Source organism: Equus asinus, chromosome 3 (genome assembly GCF_041296235.1).
Source record: "Equus asinus isolate D_3611 breed Donkey chromosome 3, EquAss-T2T_v2, whole genome shotgun sequence".
Lineage (NCBI taxonomy): Eukaryota > Metazoa > Chordata > Mammalia > Perissodactyla > Equidae > Equus > Equus asinus.
The window spans coordinates 91,780,120-91,803,348 of NC_091792.1; the positions used below are offsets into that span (position 1 = coordinate 91,780,120).

The 23,229-nt window shown below is 39.1% G+C and overlaps 1 protein-coding gene across 8 annotated transcripts; it reads left to right on the forward strand.

Annotated features, from left to right (window-relative positions):
* The first annotated feature begins 264 nt into the window (after nucleotides 1–264).
* On the forward strand, nucleotides 265–23,013 carry PPM1K (protein phosphatase, Mg2+/Mn2+ dependent 1K). Of its 8 annotated transcripts, none has more exons than XM_014842449.3 (8): nucleotides 411–573; nucleotides 7,186–7,704; nucleotides 8,615–8,715; nucleotides 13,276–13,440; nucleotides 15,665–15,830; nucleotides 15,989–16,133; nucleotides 17,349–17,483; nucleotides 19,711–23,013. In XM_014842449.3, exons 2-8 carry the CDS (start codon nucleotides 7,265–7,267, stop codon nucleotides 19,840–19,842), a joined length of 1,284 nt encoding a protein of 427 aa, XP_014697935.1. In that variant the 5' UTR covers nucleotides 411–573; nucleotides 7,186–7,264; the 3' UTR covers nucleotides 19,843–23,013. The 8 variants fall into 8 exon arrangements, with proteins under 8 accessions (XP_014697939.1, XP_014697935.1, XP_070361480.1 ...); XM_070505379.1 differs by having other exon boundaries at nucleotides 433–573; nucleotides 7,228–7,704; XM_070505377.1 differs by lacking the exon at nucleotides 411–573 and adding an exon at nucleotides 1,172–1,291.
* The last annotated feature ends 216 nt before the right edge of the window (nucleotides 23,014–23,229 follow it).

Below are 23,229 nucleotides of genomic sequence, written 5' to 3' on the forward strand. Positions count from 1 at the left end.
TTTGCCCAGGCAAAGTGTTGCAGTTCCGTTCTCGGTTTCCTAGTTGTCACAGCTACCGCCCCCTAGCCCCAAGCGACACACCCCGCTGCTCAACCGGCTGGCGAAGTACCAAATCTGCCAACCCCACGCACCGCTGAGGCGCCCCTCATTGGCCGGCGCTCCAAGGCCTTCGGGAGGGCGGGATGTCACCGTGAGCCGCTATTGGCCCAAATCGACGTCGCTCTACGGTGCCGGGCTAAAAGTCAGCCGAGTCAAATTGCAGCTGCGGGGAGGCTCGTTCCCGTCGGAATCTGTGATTGGCTGCGATCGAAGGCTGGGCCGCAGGCACGCTGCCTCGCCAAGCGCGGATTGGCCGGAGCTGCCGTCAGTCAGCAGGAACAGACTTACCCTCTCCATCTGGGCCACCGAGGGCCAAAAACTCTCGAGAATTTCCAGCAGACGAGCCAGTGGCTATTCTGACTGCTTGTTCCAGAGATCAGAAACATCGGAGAAAAAAACCTAATCGACCAAGAAAGCCCCTCCCCGCCCTCCGTTAGCTAATTAAAAATTTTCCAGGGGCATAACCAGCACGAGGTAAGAGCCTAGAGCGCACTTCATTTATTTCTATTACCGTTTATAATATTATTTATAGGCGGGGTCGCATGCCACCGCTGCAGGTCGGCGAAATGGAGAGTAAACGGAGGAGGGCTGCCCAGAGAGGGAAGGGGAAATGTAGGTTTAATCTCCCCAGCCCCCTCGGTCCGAGCTCCACGGTCAGTGTCTGGGCTCTTTGTGCGCCGCTTTCTTCCCTTGCGAGGTCAGGAGCAGTGTGTCCGGGCGGGCCCGCCCCGGCTGCACAGTGGGATACGGGCGTTTCCTGCCGAGATCCCGCGCTCGGCCTTGAACTTGACCGCAGACTGGAGGCGCCAGCCGAGCTAGTCGGGTGGACCGAGTTGGAGGGACCATGGAAGGAAGATGGAAGGGAGGCGCGGGGCCCGCTCTCGTTTCCCCTTAGCGAGGCCCTGCATCGCCCTGCTAGAGCCCCTGGACGCTAGGATGCTGCAGGGGTCAGCGCCGGGTCTCTGCCGCAGCTGCAGCCGGGTTGATGGAGACGTGGCGACACCCGGGATCTGTACGCCCAGAGGGTGGTTGGGAGGCGGAGACCGAGCGGCGGAAGGTGCTAGGGGGAAAATCGGCTTTCTGCAGTGCTGCGTGCTGCGTGGGCGAGAGGGTGTGTTTCCTGCCGTGTATCACACTGGCTACGGCATCTGTCACGGCCAGCGAGCTGAGCCCAGGATCCCGGACTGTCCAAGTGAGCTTTTTAGGGGATCGGAATAGAGATGGATGCGGAGCCCTGGTTGGTGTCGATCTGAGGACGTGGGTATTGCTTTGCCAGGAGAGCACTGTGATCTCGAGGCCTTGTGGCTGGTGATGTCTTTTTTTAGCAGCCCCTTTCTGTAGATTAGAGATTTCACAGGAGATGACAAAGACGAGACTCTAGGTGGAAATAGCCAGGCAATTTGGAGTCTCTAAAGCTCCATTGGCCTTTCCGAGCCTCAGGCTGGAAATGTGCAGCAAGGGCCCTTCACCCCTTTCCACCCTTCTCCAGTGTGGAGAAAGAATGAGGTTGTGGGGCAGTTTCAGAATGAGCGCCCAAAGTGACAGATTATAATGGTCTTGAAAAACAGCAATGGTGTCGTGATATTCTAGGACAAGAACAGATGCACCACTGTGTAAGAAAATATCTTAGTCACAATTTTTGAGTAGTGAGTTCTTGCTAATAATTTTTTTCTTGCAACCTTAGTCGTTTTCTATTGACCACGAACACAGGCACCTCCCTTGACTGGAATCTTAAGAGAAGAGGACAGGAGTGGGGAGAGGTGCTGTTGATGTAGTATAGAATGTAAAGGAAAGTTCTTCTTAACTGATCTGTAAAGGTACATGTTTGGAATATGGCCTGTGAGTTGCATCTGCATTAACTAAAATGTTTTAAAAGATATCTATAGAATTAGAATAATGGGTACTTTTCGCTGCTCCCATGTTCTTTTCTCTATTCACTCATCTAAACTATGTTCACAACAAACCTAAGGGGAGTCATTTGGGGTTTTGTTGTCATTGTGCTTTCTTCCCTCATGTAGACTAGTACATTTTCTTTCCTTTCCACCCAGCAGGGTGCTGATAAGGAAGATACTGGAGTCCAAATTTCCTGAAATACATTTTGGAGGTTTCCATACCATTGAATTTATTGGAATGCATTGGTTGTTTTTTAAAAAGTCGATAAAGAAATACCTAGTTTAAGAATATTAAAATTAGGGGCTGGCCCTGTGGCAGAGTGGTTAAGTTCGCCAGCTCTGCTTCAGAGGCCCAGGGTTTCACCGGTTCGGATCCTGGGCGTGGACATGGCACCACTCATCAGGCCATGCTGAGACAGCGTCCCACATGCCACAACTGGAAGGATCCATAGCTAAAAATATCAACTATGTACTGGGGGGATTTGGAGAGAAAAAGCAGAAAAGAAAAAAGAAGATTGGCAACAGTTGTTAGTTCAGGTGCCAATCTTTAAAAAAAAAAAAGAATATTAAAATTGCCTTGTGTTTCCATTGTGGAAGTTACTGATATAAAGATATCTGAGTGCCGCTTCATAATGGGCAGAGATGAAGACTTCGATATTTTTCCTTAAGGGATAAATCTAAGCAAGTTTCAGTAGTACTGATCCTCAGAACTCCTGAATAACTTTAGCATGAGCTTAAGATGACAATAATAAACTGCCCTTTTGGCCTGCTTTCAACAGTCAAGAGCAGGTTAGGTTAAATCCCAAGTTCATCCTCCTACCAGAGACGATGAGTGCCTACCTTTTCCAAAAATAAATTTGGACAGGTCACAAGTCTGTAGACCATCGAGAGATTGTAAAATGAGAGTAAGATGAAAACATAAAATTGGCATAGCAATCTTGTAGCTGTATCTGTGGCTTTTCTTTTCCAGGCTCCCACCTTTTATTTTTAAATCAAGTATTTACTTCAAAAGTTTACTACAAACCAAATGCATTTTTTTCCTTCCTGATGCCTTTCACCTGAGATTTTCTCCTGTCATTTTTATCAGTGCTCTCAAGGAGCATCTCTTTGCTTGCTCTTGTGGGCTCACAATTTATTTCCATTTAACTCTCTTTGCTGAGATCTCTCCTGCTAGTCAGAATTGTTAAACCAGGGGCCGGCCTTGTTCGCTAGTCCTATTTCTGTGTCAGGGCTTTAAAGTACCATCAGATTAAACAGGTAAAGCGTTGAGGAGGAGGAAGATGATGAGGAAGGCCCAGCCACACAAACTAATGTGAAAATGCTGAAAAAGGGAAGAATTTTTAGGCATTTCTTTATTGACAATATGTAGAATATCTGGGGTTTTTAGTGTGCATATATACATGTGCGCACACTCACAAATTTTTAAAAATTCGTGTGATTGAAGTAAATTTGCGAGCCGTAGATTTTTCTTTTGTTTGGGAAATAAAAAGGAATTTGGACTACAGTTTGGCCTAGCGAGAAGATTATCTATTTTTTTTCCTTTTGGTCTATGACTATCAATGTAGTCTGGGTTGCTTAGATAAGTAACCTGTTAAAGTAGCTGGAATTCCCATCAAGTTATTTATCTTTATTTTTTTGCTTAGCATAGTTTTTGAAATTTATTTTTGCTAGTGGGATATGGTATGTGGCATGTGTTCTCGTGATCTTAGTTCATTTAACTTTTGCTCTGACATTTTTGTGTCTTTAAATGGCTTTCAAGCAGAATTACTTCTTCCCTTTGACTCTTTTGGATGACTTTGACTTTCAAAGATCGAATAAAAATGTTAAAACAGTTTATAAAAAATAAGCTAGGCTTGATTTCCGACTGCGAGATTGACATAAAGAATTCCTAAATAACTGAGTTTTAGTTTGCAGAATGATAAACACGTGCCAATTATAATTGCTGAACTGACAAATAATAAAAATAATTCTTAAGTGTTTGTCAGTTTATTCTCTATTCTTTTGTTATAAAGAATACTGATTGCTTTTTTCTTTTTTTGAACGTTTTTGGGGTTTTTTCACATCATAAATTCTACTCTCTGTTGCCTGCTAGTCAGTGCGTAGTCATGTCCACGGGCATCTGCAGAGCTGGGGGCCTGTGAGGCTGATTCCTAGTTTGAAGCTCTGGAGGAAACTGTGCTGGAAGTGCAGGTTAATTCCAAGTTGTTATTTAGCTTAGGAAGACAGTCCCTCTTTGAGTTGTTTCCTTGGGGATATGGAGGGGATTCGTGTGATTTAGTTATATAGCGTATGGAAAAGGAGATGGGACCACTTCTTAAAGTCTCCTAATGTTTAAGTGATGCTGACCTAGCTCAGACTAGCTCGTCTGGCTCCCATTTCATCTATGCTGATAGTATGCCTTGAAGTAGATCTTCTCTTGCAGCTATTCTGCTTACTTTCTGAGATGATTATGCAGATAATAAATGAGGAAGGGGGCTAGGTTGATAATTGATTTCAGTTTATGTCAGCTTAAAGAAATGTGCCCAACTTGCATTTTATTTAATTTGGGGTCTTTTTTTTTTTTCTTTTTTTGAGGAAGATTGGCCCTGAGCTAACATCCATTACCAATCTTCCTCTTTTTGCCTGAGGAATATTGTTGCTGAGCTAACATCTGTGCCAAGCTGCCTCTATTTTGTATGTGGGATGCTGCCACAGTGTGGCGTGATGAGTGATGTGTAGGTCCACACCCAGGAACCCAACCCATGAACCCCGGGCCACTGAAGCAGAGTGTGGGAACTTAACCACTACGCCACTGGGCAGCCCCTATTTCATTCTTAAATAGTATTTCCAGTGGATATTTGTTCTTTGCTAAGAATGCAGCTCTGTTTTATTTTATATTTTTTATTTTTAGAGGATAGAAAGAGAGAAAAAAAAGAGTATCCTCGAAGAGCTGCAGAAAAACTTTATTCAATATTTATTTGTTTGTAATTCTAGAATTCTTGTTTAAAGTAGGTGCCTGACTGCAAAATGGCCCGAGGCGCATATGGCACACATGCTCATTCAGGCTGAAGCCTTAACAATAGTGCTTTGTTAATTTCTCGTGCACTCTTCAAATATGAATGTGTTTTCTAATAAACATATCTAAGGTTTTATTTTTTTTGTATGGTGTAAAGCTGCTTTGTGAATTATCTCCATCAATAATTCATACTTAGTTCTCTTACTTGCTAGATTGTATTATAGTTGGAAATTTCTCCACAAGTCACCACCTTTATTTGACATAGTTATTGTTGCTGAGTAAAATATATGCTTCAATCAGAAGCAAAGGAATAAACACCTCTTTTATTGTAACGGAATGTATTGCATCTCTTTAACACTTGATAACCAGAGATGCTGGGTCTCCCCCAGCCCCCATTTTGGTCATACGAGAAGTGAGTTTCTGTCTTTTATCCATGATATTATTTAAAAGGCCAGAAGGCATGGCCTCCTGTCTTCTGTGACACAGTCACGCTTTGGGGCTAACTTGTTCTGAATTTCATGCAGGCAGGGCTCCTGTGGCCCTTGCTGCTTGGATTTCTCTGGGTGTTCTTTGGAACTTCTTCCTTTCCTTCTCCTGCTTTACTCACTGAAAAGAGAAATGGCCCTTCCTACACATAGCTGGACTGATTTCCAAAAATATATTTGAAAATGATTGTTTGAAATCTGTCATGCATTTTCTTATTGATGCACTCAAGCTGGGCTGTTTGTGTGTATGTTTGTGCCTTTTGGGGAGAAAAATTTTTTCAAGCACGTTTTTTATTGTGAAATAATTCAAACGTGCAATTGAGAATAATATAACACCTGTATACCCTCCACCAGCATAATCAAATCTTAGCATTATGCTATCTTTTCAAGTTGGTTTTTAATTCATAAAGTAACAGGACATAGCACTATGGAAATGAATTTCTGCTTATAATTTTATTTGTATGGAAAACTACCAAAACCACAGCCCTTCCTGCAGGGGTACAGGAATTTCCCCTCCGGGCAGGTTTAGGGTTGACCTTTGGGGCGGGGTCCAGAAGTGGGGTGTCAGAGTAATAATTTCAACGAAATATAGTTTAGTCTCGGGTGCTGTCTCCTGCTGGAGCCATTGGCAGTGAGTCTCAGGTGTGAGTGGGCTTCTGGGCTCGTAGGAGAGGAGTCGCAGCTGTTAATGTAAATGCAAGGATCAGTTGCTCATAAATCAGGGCTGCTTGTTGCAAATGCAGTGCCATCCAGTTCCTGGGAGCACATACATCAGACCTGACTTATCTTTGTGCCTAAGGGGTGTTTGCATGAACCAAGGTAATAGAGTATGCAAAGTTTAGTAAGTTGAAAAATCTTAAAACAAAACGAAACTTATATCCTAGGTTGTGTCTTTGCTCAGACTGGGCCACCCTTTGGGTACAAAACTATCACAAATATTCTATTAACCAGTTATTTTTTCTTCTTTCTTTTTTTTTTTTTACCTTTTTTTTTTTTAAAGGTTGGCACCTGGGCTAACAACTGTTGCCAATCTTTTTTTCTTTTTTTTCTGCTTTATCTCCCCAAACCCCCCGTGTACGCGGTTGTATATCTTAGTTGCAGGTCCTTCTAGTTGTGGGATGTGGGATACCGCCTCAACATGGCCTGATGGGCAGTGCCATGTCCACACCCAGGATCCGAACCCTGGGCCACTGCAGCGGAGCGCATGAACTTAACCACTCGGCCACAGAGCCGGCCCCTCTTCTTTCTATCTGTTGTAAAATCCTTATTATTGTTAATATTTGCCCCTTCCTTTTCTTCAGAGCAGTGGGGTTAATGAAGGGAAGAATATTTATTTACACCTGTATGCTACGTTCTTGCTGCCTGCTGGACCAGCAGTTAGGCATCGCCAGGGAGCTGGTTAGAAATGCAGACTCTCAGGCCCCACCCCAGACAGACTGAATTAGAATCTGCATTTTACCAAGATCTGCAGCTGATTGTAGGTTAAAGTTTGAGAAGCACATGTTCTATATATGTGCACATTGTCAAATTTTTATAGAGTTTAAACTCTGTGAATAGGGTAGATAAATCAATTCAGTTTTGGTCCACTATCCTTAGAATAGGCTGTTAGGTGCCACATTCTTTATGGCCTTCATTTTTGGTAATATCTACTGATGTATCAGTTATATTCGGAATTACTAATGGAGTCTCTCCCTCTCTCTTTCTTTCTGCTCAGTTGCATCCTTTTCCTTGAAGACATCCCATTATTATTCCACAGAGCCTTCCCTCGTTACTGAGTCCTTTGGAGCTGAGTTATGTCAACAGCTGCCTTAATTACTTTGGTTCGAAGTGGTGGGAACCAGGTGAGGAGGAGAGTGCTGCTAGGCTCCCGCCTGCTGCAGGACGACAGGCGGCTGACGCTCACATGCCACGGCTCCACTTCAGAGCCCCGGTGTTCTCGGTTTGACCCAGATGGTAGCGGGTGTCCAGCCACCTGGGATAATTTCGGGATCTGGGATAACCGCATTGATGAACCAATTCTGCTGCCACCCAGCATCAAGTATGGCAAACCAATTCCCCAGATCAGCTTGGCGAATGTGGGCTGTGCCTCACATATTGGCAAACGGAAAGAGAATGAAGACCGCTTTGGCTTTGCCCGGCTAACAGATGAGGTCCTGTACTTTGCGGTGTACGATGGACACGGGGGACCTGCAGCTGCTGATTTCTGTCACACACACATGGAGAAATGCATCAAGTACGTACAGTGACTTTCGCTCTTGACTTTTCAGTTTGTCTTATACTTCGTGTTTAACCTTCTCCTCGGCTGAGAGGTTCACTGCTGACAGTTATTAATTGGTTTCATACTACTGTTTTATGAACAAGCAGTAGCTTAAGCATGCCAGTTATTACTGATGATTATTACCATTGCAGAAATATATGTTTTAACAACTCCCCCGGTGACAGCATTGACCAGAACCTACAGCACTTGATTTGGGATCATTTCAAGTGAGTTAACATAGACTGCATGATCTTGTGCACTGTGACAATCTGAGAAGCACATACCACTTCAGTGAGTGGAGATTATTCTTTCAAGTGCTATGAATAGTGTTAAATACTTGTTGAAAATAGCTTTAGATGATTGGCTTTAGTATAGGAAGAATGCATTTTATGAAGGTGTTTTGGAGCTCTTTAAATAGTTTATTTCCTGCAATTATTATTAATGTATTTTTTAATATCATGCTACTGCTAGAATTAAGTGAGGGGGAGAACATGTGACAGTTATGGCCGCGGGGCTTTCTTAGCTTCCCATGTGTAGTCATTCATACTGTTCATTGGGTGATCTATGCGTATTTTACCTTATCCCACAAAGGAACTCAGTGGCTTGATTTAATATGAGGGAACTCTTGACCTTTCAGGGTTGTGGGCCACGTGAGGATTAATCTTTAAGGACAGGAACTTGAACTTTTATTTTATTGTCCTTAAAGGATTATCTCTGTGCCTGATTCTTTCTCAGTTTGATTCATTAACCTGTGAACTTTAAGCATCTGAGAGGCAAGCCATGGAGGTCCATTGCATGGAGTGACTGCTAGCTAGAGGGACCTAGAGGAAGAAGAGAAACCTGTCCTACAATGATTGTTTGCTGCTCTTTTTTCCTCCCCACAAAGGGATTTGCTTCCAAAGGAGAAGAACTTGCAAACTGTATTGACCTTGGCTTTTCTAGAAATAGATAAAGCCTTTGCAAGGCACGCCCGCCTGTCTGCTGACGGTAAGGAAAACAATCATATTTCGTAGGGTCCTGGGGAATGTCGGGGTAAAAAGGAAGCAATTTAAGCCCTTTGGGGTGGGAATTTTAATGTAAGTTTGTTTGTAAGGATGCTCATGTTGAAAATGATTTTATGTAAAGAATCATTTTGAATGCTGTTTGGAATCCAAACTAGTGTTAGTACCTCACTTTTAAATGAAATATATTGGAGAACTTTTTCAGAAATTGAAGCTCCAAAATGGTTCTGGTATTGAATTTCAGTTTTAAAAGGATTTAAAAATTTTTTAATCTGTTTGCTTCTTTTGTGGACAGAAGGTCCATACTATGAGAGGGTTCATTGTTTTTGTTTTCTTAGATGAATCTGATCAGCAAGTACTGACATACACTACAGGGTAGTCTCATCTTGCCAGACAGTAATTGTCCGACAAGAAGAAAATTGCTAATTGGACCTAAATAGGAAAGGACAATGCTAATATGCACTACCTTGTATAATTAGAAGGAAGATATTTTTTTCTTCCACTTCTCAGAAAAGCTTGACCTTGCAACTTTCCTATGGTAACTAGTGATATTTTTGCTTTTATTTGTTAACCACAAGAGCATGTCAGCTGAATTTAAAATTTGTGTACTGTGTGTCCTTGAATTTTGAAAGTAAAACATTTCTGATTTTGACTTAATTTATCAAAACCATTTCAGAAAAATGTAGCTAATGTTTTCTAGGTAGCTGGCCCTCAAATCTTTTGCTTATAAAGTTAATCTTGAAGACTTCTGCAGCAACCATATAAATGTTTGCATATAGATCTGGTCACTGATTTGAAAATGAATCATGCGGTAATATTAATTGTGTTTGGTTCATCCTTTTGTTTAAAGGAGGTCAAAGTGCACCACAGAAAAGTCATTTTCACAGTTTTCAGTTGGAGCGCATAGGGATGGCAATTCTCCCCATTCACAGATAAGGAAATGAAACACAAAGAGAGGTAAAGGTCAGCTGCAGAGTTAGGGCTGAGGATTCTCCTGGCTCCCTGTGGCCTCACTCCTGGGCGTATCTAATGACCAGGATTAGAGAAGATGACTCTGTTCGCCATCACAAGAGGTTTTCCTGGTCTTTTTTGACAGCCTTACCATCCTCCTCCTCCTCCTCAGAAAGCAAAAAGCACTCGAGTCCACCTCCATTCAGGGGTTTATTTTCTTGTTTGTAGATCATTCAGGCCCATTTTCTTTTCTCCTTCATTCCTTTGGACTTTTGGCCCTTCCAGATGGCCCCTCACCTTGAAATAGGGGTTGAGAGAGATTAAATTTTAGGCATAAGATTTAGCTCTTGTCCTAATGAGTAAAACATACAAAGGAGGACATTAGAAAACTCTTTCTTACAGTTTTATTTTGATGACTCTGAATGTTGGTCTGCTCTTATTTCATGCGTAACCAGGTGGGCTGTCTCTCACCCCACGATGTCTATCGGCCGTGGTAGAGGTGGTGCACCCCAGCTGTTCTGCAAACAAGTAGAGCTTACCGGGCAAGGTTTTCAGAAGAGAGCGTTCAAGTTTATCATGGGAACGTGGCCAACAGTCAAAAACATTCACCCTTCATGGGTGCAGTCAGCCCTTTTGTAAAGGATCTAATTGAGGAAGATGCTCAAAACAATCATAGATTCAGTGTAAAATATGAGAGGACCCTTTTCGTTTATTAAGTAGTAAATTATAATTAAAGGGAATTTTGAACTTAGGGAGAGAATTTACTTAACTTGCTTACCTGAAAAGAAGCTTTCTAAAGATGCCTTTCTCACATAAGTAGTTGCGCAAAGAAATTAATCAGAAAAATGTAATTCATTTCTAATAATGAAATTAAAATGTGTTTAACTTAGTTCCACTGTCGTATGCTTTGAGTTAATGATCTCAGAACTTTCATAAGATATTCCAAATTTATTTTTCATTTAATGGTCGTTGGTTTGCAAGCATAACGGAGCATGACAGAATGATGCTTAGTGTGCTACTAAAAGAAAAAGGGTCTATTATAACGTTCTTCTTAAATCTTATTTTGTGTGTATTTCTTATAGATCAATTAGTTTGTGTGTGTGTATCTTTAATAAGTTTTTTGAGAACAACCTTAAAACTTATTCTTAATAAGTTGTTAAGGCTTTCAAAGATAGCAAAAATTACCTTTGGATATTTGGGGCCTATTTTAACTTTTCAATTTGTGGATTAAAAAAACTCATACCACTTCAGATTTCAAAGTTATTTAAATTAAAAAAATTTTTTTTAGTTTTCAGTAAGAACAGAAGCAGTATCAGTATGATAAGAGTGGATAATATTTTTTTGAGCATAGCTGTTGGTAGGACCAGTGCTGGTTAAATGAAGTTGTAAGTAAGTGCAGTTCGCCCTCTCCGGTGTTTTTCACCTTTTCTTTTCATGTCAGCCCCATTTTCCCTTCTTGAACCCTTCCTGTGAGCAGCTTGAGGGTGGGGACCATGGCTTACTCACTTTTGAATCTCCAGTGTTCAGCACCGTGCATAGACTCTGGAAGCTACTCCATACTTATTCGGGCAGACCTGATCTCCGCTGTCTACTCTCTCTCTCCAAAGTTGTTATAATTTATTGTTGATTATCCTATAGCTGATTCAATCAAATTACTAATATAATGTATGTGTTTTAATGAGTTTTCACTGCTGCGTGAATTTGAATTTTAAGTAGGGGAAACCTGGAAAGAGTCTGGTTAAACCGTAGGAATGAATTACTAGTGGCAGACTTTCAGGCATAAATGGGAGGAGTGCCCCTCAGTCATCCCAGATCAGCTTCTTAAGAGAAGGTAAAAACAAAAAAAGGAAAATAAAGCATTCTCATCTTTTCAAGACATTAGTCCAAAGCTGTCACATGTACATAAAGTGCTTCAGATTATCCGATTAGTGTTTAAAAAATTTACTATTTCAGTTTAAAGTGAGGTAGTTTGAAGAGCATAAAATCAGAGTGCCACGTATCAAGAAATAGCAAGAGTCTTGCCCTTAAGAAATTGTCGGCTATTATTATTGATTTGTTGTTGATTCATTTTGAATTTACCCTTATTTACAAATTACAAATTGATTTTTTGTTGATGCATTTTGAATTTACCTTTATTTACAAATACCCTTATTTACATTTTCATCATCATCTTTGAATATTTTTGTATTCAATTTTTATCGGTTGTGTATATTTTTACAATTAATGAAACCAGCAAGTAACTTCAGATGATATGCCATTAGTCTATTGTTTATGAACAAACTGTCACTTAAAACAATGTCACTTAAAACCCGATGGTAGAAAACTTAGATGATATCCTATAAACTCTTCAAAGTGTTTCTAGATTGCTTAAGGTTTGAAAGCAGCAAAGATCCCCAAGAAACAAATGGATCAAAAAGAGAAGACTTGCTCTGACGCTCAGAGCGGGAGACGTTGGTGGCAGCATCGTGAGTCTCATTGGAAACCATGCTCTTCATATTATGTGATCTCTTTAGGAACAATTAAGCTACAAAATAACCAATGTTAGAAACCCAACGTTTTTGAGTACCCTTCTTATGCTGGGTGCAGCCAAAAGAAAAAAAAATAGGGACAGCATTGAAGAGAGATATTCTTATTGTGCTGTTACTGCTTCAGCTCATTACTTTGATTTTGGTGTTCATGAGTCATACATGCCTAGAGCACCCATTTTTAATGAATATTGCAACTGTATTGCTTTATACATATTGTTGTTTACACAGTCGAATAATTACCGGGGTGGTATACTTTGAAAAGTACAGCTTTCACTCTTTATGTTGCCATTTAAGATCTTGATCATTTTTCTTTTGGTATGTCAACCTGCAACACTGGGGGAAAGAGAGAGCTGCAGAAACACCCATCTTATGAATTACATAAAATTATAAACATGCATGAGAGCTTGAGCCTTACTAGCCTTTATTTAAACAATTAATGTAAATTAATCGTTCTATTTAAAAAATGGCTTCTAGATACTAGATCCCCACATTGAGTACCATTAGCAGATGTGTTCCTCCTTGTATCTGTATAGGAGGTGCTTTGATTCCTTCTTGGTATCTATTTAAATCCCAGGAATTTGGTGGTATGCTGTAGTTCACATCCTCTCTCACTGTGTACTGCTTGTCAGATACAAATTATTCAGTGCTATACCCATGAATTTTCCCTTTTGTTATTGGGACAATTCTAATATTAATACCAAACAAATTTACAGTGCTTTTTTCCCCAATTGAATAGAGATGCTGATTTACTCTTCAAGACTAACTGTTTAAATGAGTGCGTGCATAAGTACGTAGATGTGTGTCTGTGTCACCACCTAGGTATTTTGGTCCACATGCATTTGGATCTATTTCTTCCTACCTGGGGAAGTCACAGAATAAGAAGTGTTACTCTGTGATGAAAAAATAAAGTGGACTACAAAATACCATCAATTTGGGCAAACTGAGTTTTGGAATAATTGATTTGGCATCTCCTGGAATATTATGTAATTTGCTAGTGAAATTTTCACCAAAATAAAAACCCTTCCCCTTATTTTGCAGCTCTTTCTCTGCCCTCCCCTGTGTTGCAGGTTTTCTAATGTTTGAGCACAATTCCTGGGTGAATTTCCTATTTGCCTCTGTGCGTGTTATTTGTGGCAGAGAACTGTGCCTGGTCAGCAGCTCTAGACCTGGAGCCCGTGGACACTATATGCTGGGCTTCAGTGGAAAGAGAGATCTGCTTAATTTTGTCCCAGGTGAAGGAGTCCAGCGGTTCCTAGCCTGGACTACTGGAAGGTTCCCACATCCTCTTTGTCCCATTAGTTGAGATGACTTGCAGTAGAAAATGTCCAGTGAGTGTTAAGAACTTATTGAAAGATGTCTTAGTTTTTTAGTTTTGTCTTTAGGGCAAAAAGTGAGACTTTTTACTTCCATGTTAAATGTTAAATGAAAATAAACGTTGATTTAGTATTTATATCCTTAGACGCTTAGCAAATCAGAATCAACAGTTAGTTTTGAAAACTTTCCCCAAAATTCTGGGATTTTGGAACTGTGAAGTTGGGCTGATGAAAACTCAAAGTTCTTTTCAATTCCTAAGTGGCAGGACCGTGGATTATAATCCTAAATAGCTAAACTTAAAATTTTCATTTATGAAATTTTAACTTTTCTGATGTAGCCAATTAAAAACCACTTTAAAAAAAAGCTGCTGCAGACAGTTTCAACAAAGGAGAGGATACTGAACTCTCAGGACATGGAGCAGTGAGTAAACGCCTGGGTTCATTTGTCTCGCTCTTCCAAGTGTTTGAAACTATTACAGTGGTTAACATGGAAAGATTCCATTGTATAGTGTTCGGGGAAACTCAAGAGTTAACGTTTTTAATATAAACATCACTGATACTTATGCTAAAACATTTATGTTATACAGTGACAAATATATTTTAGCATTGCCAAGTTTTATTCCTTTGGCATAACAGTTCCAAAATCACAAGATAAATGGGAAGATAGTGCAACTATAAATGCTGTTTCTCAATAAAGTCAATTCAGCATGGACATAAAAGATTAAGGAGGGTTTATTCACGTTTTTCCATTTTACTTTTCTGATTAAAGCAGGCATTTTAGTATACTTATCGGAAAATATATTTATATATATATATCTTTCCAAAATGCATTACTGATGAAGTTTTTTAAATTGTCTTTTTGAAAAAAAAATTTAGAAAGATTGAGCCTCAATTGCTCAAATCAATACCACTTCATTTTTCCTAAATCTATTTTTGAAGTCAAAATCATCTTTGGATGATGACCTGAATATTTTATTTATATGTTTTAAAGAATTAACGATGTTACTGAAGATAATACCTGCTTTAAATGTTATTTTTTTCAATTTCTTCCAATTTCCTTTACTTTTTAGCCCATAATTTCACAGTATTCTCACTTTTGGCAAGGCTCGATGCACCTTAAAATTTTTAACAAGTGGTAAAGAAATGAGGGCAGACACTGTTAGAATAAAGCAAAGGAAGATGCAAAAATGCAGTTTGGATTGGATGGAAGAAACAGTGGTGACTTCAAGCCAAGTGACATTTAATTTTGTTATTGGTCAGAGAATATTAATATTCTTGGAATGCTCTGGGCCCAGGGCATGACCACAGCAGTGGCACTTGGCAGTACTGTCCTGCATATGGGTACAGATTGATTGTATTAGCTCCTTCTGGAGCTTGGAGTGTTAACTACACCAAGCTTATGGGAAACTAGGGTGAATTTTATTCCCCGCCCCCAGATTTTCTCCTAATATAACGATGGCTGAAACTTTGTTTCATGTCTGGGGAGGACAAAGATAAACAGAAAAGACTGTGAGCTTTTAATGTTTTAGGGTGTTTTGGTGAACATTTGTCAAATTAAAACAAGTGTAGAAGGAAAGAATATAAAATATGGCACTTGAAGAGCAAATGGTATACCCTTGGCATATATATCTTGCTTAGCCTTTTAACTGATAATATTTTCACAGCAAAGAAGTAAGAAATGGAGGAGAAAACTTTCTGAGTCCACAGTTTATAGAAAAGTCAGCTAGTCTGCATGGGCTCAGTAGACCTAAGTCATTCTGCCATATTCGCGAATCTAATTAAACTGTAATACTTTTAACCCTGACACCTGATATGCCCACAAAGGTGTTGTTGTGATTATTATAAGCTCAAGTCAGCTCCACTTGATATAAATAGAGGCCGTTTGGAGACAGTGATGCATTATTTACCAATAGGAGAGTAACTTTTTCTGTTTGCATGGAGCCTTGTTATGAATTAAATACCTCTTTCCCTGCATGCTCTTACTTATGTAGTTCATTTGCATTTTATTTGCATAGCTCTAGTTAAATTAGAATAATACACTTCAGCATTAGTTTAACATGCTTGTGTTTTATTTTGTAGTAAAAATTCCATATCCAATCATTTGACCGTCACTGACTTGTACTCTTTTTCATAATGTTTGCAGCCACGCTACTGACCTCTGGGACTACTGCCACAGTAGCCCTATTGCGAGATGGTATTGAACTGGTTGTAGCCAGTGTTGGGGATAGCCGGGCTATTTTGTGTAGAAAAGGAAAACCCATGAAGCTGACCACTGACCATACTCCAGAAAGAAAAGACGAAAAAGAAAGGTACCACCTCCACTGACCGAACATTCTATGAGGATGATGTTTATATAGTTCAAGATAGAAATGAAACCTTGCATTTTAATCTGATTTCATGGTTAGGTTTCAGCGTACCTTGGCTTTCTGGGTATCGCCTCATAGTCTTTTAACTTTTTCTTGACCAGGATCAAGAAATGCGGTGGTTTTATAGCTTGGAATAGCGTGGGACAGCCTCATGTGAACGGCAGACTTGCGATGACAAGGAGTCTTGGAGATTTGGATCTTAAAACCAGTGGTGTGATAGCAGAACCTGAAACAAAGAGGATTAATGTAAGAAAAGACTCGCAAACACCTGATGCACATGCAAGGAGTGAATGCAAGATTGTCTCCAGCCACAAGCCTCCTCGGAAGCCTTAAATGAAGCCAAAGTGGCTTTTAAAAGGGAGTAATTTATGGAAGGATAGATAAAATTTTCAGACAAATTAAGATACTACTTTCCAGGCCAAATGTATAATGAAGTACTTGGGTTTTGTTTTGGAATTCTCTTGGTAGAATGGCTCTACTGCCTGTCCTCAGCTGTACCTGTCCACCCAGCTTCACCTCTGCTTGGAAACTGACCCTGACTTCCCTTTTCCACCAAGCTCAGTAATCGCCCCACCTCTGTGCATGTGACATCCTTTTCATGCTGCTAACCAGTGCCCCCATTACCCTACACTTCCCCCAACACACATCCAGTCGTGAGCCAACACTTACCCCTCTGCAATCCTGGCCTACTCTGGTACCTACACAGTAGAGTGTAGGCTCCCGATAAGGGCAGCAAACGGTTGTTAATTAACTGAATGATTTCATGTCTTATAGATATCCCACTTATATTCATTTTATCTAACAAATACTTATATTGGGTTTACTATGTGCCAGTCTGTTCAAAATAGCTACTACTGGGGCTGGCCCCGTGGCCGAGTGGTTAAGTTCGCGCGCTCCGCTGCAGGTGGCCCAGTGTTTCGTCGGTTCGAATCCTGGGCGCGGACATGGCACTGCTCATCAAACCACGCTGAAGCGGCATCCCACATGCCACAACTAGAAGGACCCACAACTAAGAATATACAACTATGTACCAGGGGGCTTTGGGGAGAAAAAGGAAAAAAATAAAATCTTTAAAAAAAAAAAAGCTACTACTACCCCATTTTACAGAGAAAACAAATCTAGAGCATATAGAATTCGACTTACCTATGTTTGCCCAGCTGAAAAAAAGAGGCGATTTCAAACCCAGAAACCTTGCTCTCAACCATTACATCGTGCCACCTCTCGCATCCAGCTATCTGGCTTCTTCCTTGCGGTGTTACTAAGTAAATAGTAGGTTTGTCGTCTATGGTTGATGCTAAATGTTGCTACTTTTGCCCTAAATACGGGCCTTCCATTTTCCCCGTTTCCCTACAAGCTTTTAAACACAGAACCACTCAACAAACAGATAAAATCTTTGAATTATGAAGATTATTCCAAGGCCCAGTGGGGGTTGTAATCCTATGCGTTTGATTCTGATTGCAGCTACATCATGCTGATGACAGCTTCCTGGTCCTCACTACAGATGGAATTAACTTCATGGTGAATAGTCAGGAGATTTGTGACTTTGTCAATCAGTGCCATGATCCCAACGAAGCAGCCCACGCAGTGACTGAACAGGTGACACAGCACAGCTTCTGCTAGAAAAGTCCCAAGGGGGGAGGAGAGAAGGACAAACACACGCGCAGGTCTTGGTGCAGCCTGGAGGGGCCACACAGGCTGGAGATTACTTTGAATCTTGTGTTTTAGCTTGAGTGTTACAATGAATTTTACACTTGACTCCATAATAGTTCTAATTTAAGAAATTTTTACAATTCTCCCAAGTAGTTAAGTAACATTAGTATGCCAAGGAAATGTGCTGTGTTTGCTTTTTGTCTTTTGCGCACATCTTGAAATGATAGTAACAGCAATAGTAAATTATTATAATATCTGATACTAAAATCACTTACTATACCAGACACTCTTCTGTTCATATACATTTAACACATGCAGTCATCACCATTACCCTCTGAGATTGGAGCTGGTATTATCCCTTTTTCATAGATGAGGAAAACTGAGGCACAGAGGCTGAGAAGTTCAGTAACTTATTCAAGATCACAAAACTGTTAAGTTGCAGAATAGTTGTTGGCTGAGCTTCAAACCGACACCCAAGTTCCCACGTCTAACCACTTGACATTAATCTTGACTGCTCCGAGTAATTATCCAGGATAGGAACACTGTAGCATAGTCAACTTCTGGTTTTAAAAAAATGCACGTGTGAAAAAAGCAAACAGAATACAGAAAGGTGTATGGATGGGTTGTGCATCATTACGTTAGTCAGAGCTAAAATTTGGAAGCTGGATAATACCAGTAGAGAAAATGTAAAATTTCCATGTTTTGTTTAATCCTCTGTTTGGATAGATAGCTCATTTAAGTCATAGCCATCACTGATCATTAGTGGCACACTTTAATTCAATAGCTATTTTTGCATTTCCCGATTTTTACATTTTCAATTGGGGAGCCAAATTTGGCCCAAACTTTTAAGTGCTAATACTTTAAAAGCATTATTTGCTTGAAAATAAATGGGTAAGCATGAATTATTCACTTGGTCACTCTGTGTGCTAATGAGATTAAGGAAATTGGCCCAATTCCATGGATGATCACTTTCCTAATTTCAACTACCTGTCTCGAGATACATGTATTCTAATTCACAAGGGTAATGATATTTGTAATGACTGCATAGTATTCCATTTATTTGTTACCATAGGTCTTTTAACACTTCCCCTAACCAGCAAACTTAGTTTATGTTCACTTTTCTGTATTAGGGGGAGCACTGTAATAAACATTCTTGTATCTATATGTGCATATTGATTTGCTTCAGATTATTTTCTTAGGTTAAATTCTTAGAGGTGAAATTGCTAGGTAAAAGAATACATAATATTCTAAAGCTTTTAATAAGTTTTCCAAATTCCCCACCAGAAATACTATTCTGATTTATGCTTTTCACCAGCATGTTTTATAGTTTGTATTTCTTTTTCGTGTCTAGTTTGTTTTTCCCATTTTCTTATAGGCGTGTTTGTCTTTCTCATGGTTAGTGTAAGAACTTCCTATATATCAAGTATATGAGTACTTTGATATTGCAAATATATATATATGTTTTGGTCTTCCAATTTATTTGTAAAACTTTTTTATTTTTTGAAGCTTTTCACATCAGATATTTTTATCAACCCTTTCTTTCACAGTTTTAGCCTCAGGCTGTGAACTCTTTTGAAATCTATTTGCTGTTAAATGTAGTCCCAAGCACTTCTTACAATGCTGACAGTATCATTTGCTGTTTGAATTAGTTCCTAAAACTGATTTACAGTTCTCCTACTGTAGAGATTTTAGTTTATGCCACTTTTCCATTTTGTAGGGAACATCATAAACTTTCTTGTAGTTATATCTTTATACACATCCATTTCCTTAGGTTATTATTTCTTTAGGCTAAATTCCTAGAAGTAGAATGGCTAGGTAAGACTAACATTTCCCGAATCCTTAGTTGTATTAGTCCTCATGCCGAATGCTTTCCATGTATTTTCTTCTTCAGGAGCTGCATATCTTGTATCTCAGTCCACTGGTGTTTCTATGGCCAAAACTGCTACAGTGGAATATGGTTAATATGGTTGTTTTGGGTCATCCATTATCCTATGTGCGATCTGATAAACTCTGGGATCTAATAAACATGGTGAAAGAATCACAAACCACTGTGAAATAATTGAGTTCGTAATTGTGTGTTGAACCAGTTTGGCCTTCCAGAGGAGGGATGATTTGTCTTTGTACAGACTCTGATTTCCAGTGTTTTTCTCTTCTTTCCTGCCAAACCTTGCAGGCAATACAGTATGGTACCGAAGATAACAGTACTGCAGTGGTAGTGCCTTTTGGCGCTTGGGGAAAATACAAGAACTCCGAAATCAACTTCTCGTTCAGCAGAAGCTTTGCCTCCAGTGGACGCTGGGCCTGATTGCTTGCTGGGACTCTTGAGTTTCTCTGTGCCACAGTTTTCTCCGGAGTATGTCAAGGAACTGATTAGATTGAAAAGTAGCTGTACCAGAGTGACCCTGTGACTCACTGGGTCAGTAGCAAGTCAGTGTAACTTCATAATCATCAACATAGAAGTTTTTCACAAATCCCTGTCGGTGTTCAACTGTATATTCTCAGTATAAATATCTGTATAATTCAGCTATTGTAAGTCTCTAAGTTGAGTGAGCAAATGAAAAGTGGTTTTGATACACTTGCTGAATGTTAAATTTCTAATTTTTAAAACTCTTAGGCAGCTTTGAGTTTCTTTTGATCATTTTTGTTCTCTATTCATTTGAACAGGTTCTTTAAGTTCTTCAAAACTAGTCAGTATTTTGACAGCTACTCAATGTGTTATCTACAAGTGTTTGTTTTTAACTGTACCAAGGAATAAGTGTGAAAACTGAGTTCTCTGTTATTATATTTTGTATTCTGGACCATTATTGGTAAATGTAACAATGAAAAAGAAATTAATTCAGATACTATGACACTGCTAAATTGTATACATATTTATAAATAGTGCACTTGTGCACTTGTATATTTCAACTGTCACCAGTTCCCCCCTCGCCCCCTATTCATTCCTATTTTTCTACAGCTAAGAATGCTCTATAGGTATTCCTTCAATCAGAGAAGACTACACAGGCTAGGAGTCCTTTGGTCAAAGCTATACAAAGTTAAATACTGACGGTATCAAGTATTTTGTTTAAAGTTTCCATTTGTCATCTCTAACTCTGTTTTGTGTTTTATATGTAGTATGTTTTATAAACTTACTACATATAAAACTTTATTCACTTTTTGTATAGAGTTAGCAAGTTGGATAATTTGTCCGTAAAAATAATACCACACTGACTGACACTACTACAGACATAGCTCGAGGTGTGCTTATTTCTAAGACTCATTAGAAAGAATAAATCTAAAACGAACATTAAAAAATTCTGTATTTCAGCTTGCTATGTAATTTAGGAGTATAAAACCATACGTCCTTACAGCTGCATGTTTTCTGTTAAAATGTGAATCTCTAAATATGTTTGGAGTTATATCTGCAGTTTATTTCTGCAGACAAGGTAAATTTGTTATATGTGTGGGTGTATGTACATATGTATATTTTGGAGTAATAGAAAATTAAAGGGAACAATCCTGTGTAGCTCCTTCACCAGTTAGCTTTAAATTATTGATATGTTTATCCCTAAGGACTCTTGACAAGCTGACACAGGTTTTATAATGGAGAACCAATGGTTATTAGTAAATGAAGAAAGAGATAAAAATGGCTGTAGGAGATATTTTATGGTGGGTAAAATGTGGAAAACCCAGGAAGAGAACCAGCGTGTTGAAGCTACACTACTATATGGTAATTTGCATGTAAAATAATAGGATGTGAGAAAAATACTGAGCGTTAAGAATGGCATGGAGATTTGTTGTAGGAACAAAAGAAAAAGAAACCAAAAAGATAAAGTTGGTGTAGTATATACCTTCAACTCTCAATTTTCAGGGTTGACTTTTTTTTCATTAAGTTTTATTTAAAGGCTTATTAGAAGGAAGCGGGCCTAATATAAATATGCATGTCTTCTCACCTCTTTGAGAATGGAAGAAAAATAAATCTTGAGTTTTCCTGCCTATATCAATCAGGAGTTAGTTGTCCTTTGAAAAAGTGGTAAAGAAATATTTCAATTTTTTTTTTGAGTAAGTTTGGTGAGAGAAAGAGAAACATTACAGGAAAGAGTATCGTCTCCTATTTGTTGTCTGAGAAGTGAGGAACCAAAGCTAGACTAAGAAAGCTAGAAAACTTCCTTACTCTTTCTGAGTCAAGTCTTGGAACATAAATATGGAAGCTACGTTTAGGAGTATGGAGAATTTCCCAACTGACAAGCAAACCAAAACTCTAAAGCACAAGATGACATTTTAAAGATGTAGGTTCATTTTTGTTTGAATTCTTCACATTACCATTCCTCTCTTTTAGTTTAAAAAGTAACAGTGGGGGTGATGTTGTCAAGTTCAAAGGTCTAAGAGTCCTTGATGCATGAGGTGGATTGCCAGGTTTGACAGAGGAATTTGTAGGACTTGTTGGTATTGGTCTGGGGCAGACTTTGCTCTGCCTCACATGAAAAGCTTTTAAAACGTGAAACCAGTCAACTTTGACTGAAGCATAAAAACATACTGGTGTTTATTTTTCAAGCCACAATGTTGAAGTATAACTTGTAGATTATTATAATCATAAAAGATAAGCATACCTGTATTAGGCTTCTGTATTACTGGGAATTATGCAAATAGTAGTGAAAAAAAGGACTGTCCTAAATACGGTTTTTTGTTATAACTGAATTTGCCATGTGGCTAATACCATGTGGTATGATGTAAATTATATTAATGTGATTAAACTTAAATCAATTACATTCATGTTTGCCTTTATTTATACATAGTTATATAAATCGCCTTTCTAAAATGTGTTGCCAAACTTTATTTGCCAATTTACTTGGCAAAATAGTCTTAAAATCATTGTGACTTTTCGCAAGTTTTTAAGTACCTTATATAGTCAAATGTAAATACAGTCCTGCTTTCCATCAACCCTTTATTTGTTAGGTCTTTATGTTTCTTAAGTGCTTCAAAGTCTTATGCACTTTTTCTGAAAAACAAAAATTGTTTTGGAGGGATCAGTTCTGAATTTCTGTACTCTGATAGGAATTTTTCTCAACTTCCAACATTAAAAAAAATTACTTACTTTGAATAATTATTAGCACTCAATATACAGATAAATCATTTTTTCAAAGTGGAATTGATTTTTTTTTTTAGAATCTTGGCAGAGAATGAGTGGGCCTATGCTAACTCTTCAATATCAGACAGGACATTTAGTTTCTTTTGTAAGGTTGGACAAGGATTTAATTTCACAGTAATATGACAAGAAATTGCTTCAAGGCGGGATGATGGGAAAGGATTGTTAATGTGGAGAGTCAAACAACTAAACACAAATATGTATTTGTATTTTCCTTTAGCACCTCAATTGTTCACATACCTATGTCTGTGGAAATTGACATAAAATTTTGGTTGGCTTACATTTTATTGTATTTATTAAATTCACTTATCTGGATGACTTAAGCAGAAATAAAAAGTCATGTCTTTATAAGCCAAATTGTGATGACCTGTCTGTTGCTTTTGGCATCTGGAACGAGACCATTGACTCTGGCAGCTCCCCTTGGTTGTTAGATGATTGAAATGGTCCATTGATGGTCATATTGAGTGTTCCGGGCTGTGAAATTAGGAAGTTCTTCCACCTGCAAGAATGACTCATCTGCCACTGGAGTCCAGTACAGAATTTAGTGGCTCAGGGGTCTCAGATTAA

Bases quoted from the DNA above. Each gene is read 5' to 3' on its own strand.
- PPM1K (XM_014842449.3), top strand. From the start codon at position 7,265: ATGTCAACAGCTGCCTTAATTACTTTGGTTCGAAGTGGTGGGAACCAG. The intron at 15,831-15,988 runs GTACCACCTCCA...TTTCTTGACCAG, and splicing joins AGAAAAGACGAAAAAGAAAG to GATCAAGAAATGCGGTGGTT. The intron at 16,134-17,348 runs GTAAGAAAAGAC...TTCTGATTGCAG, and splicing joins CTGAAACAAAGAGGATTAAT to CTACATCATGCTGATGACAG.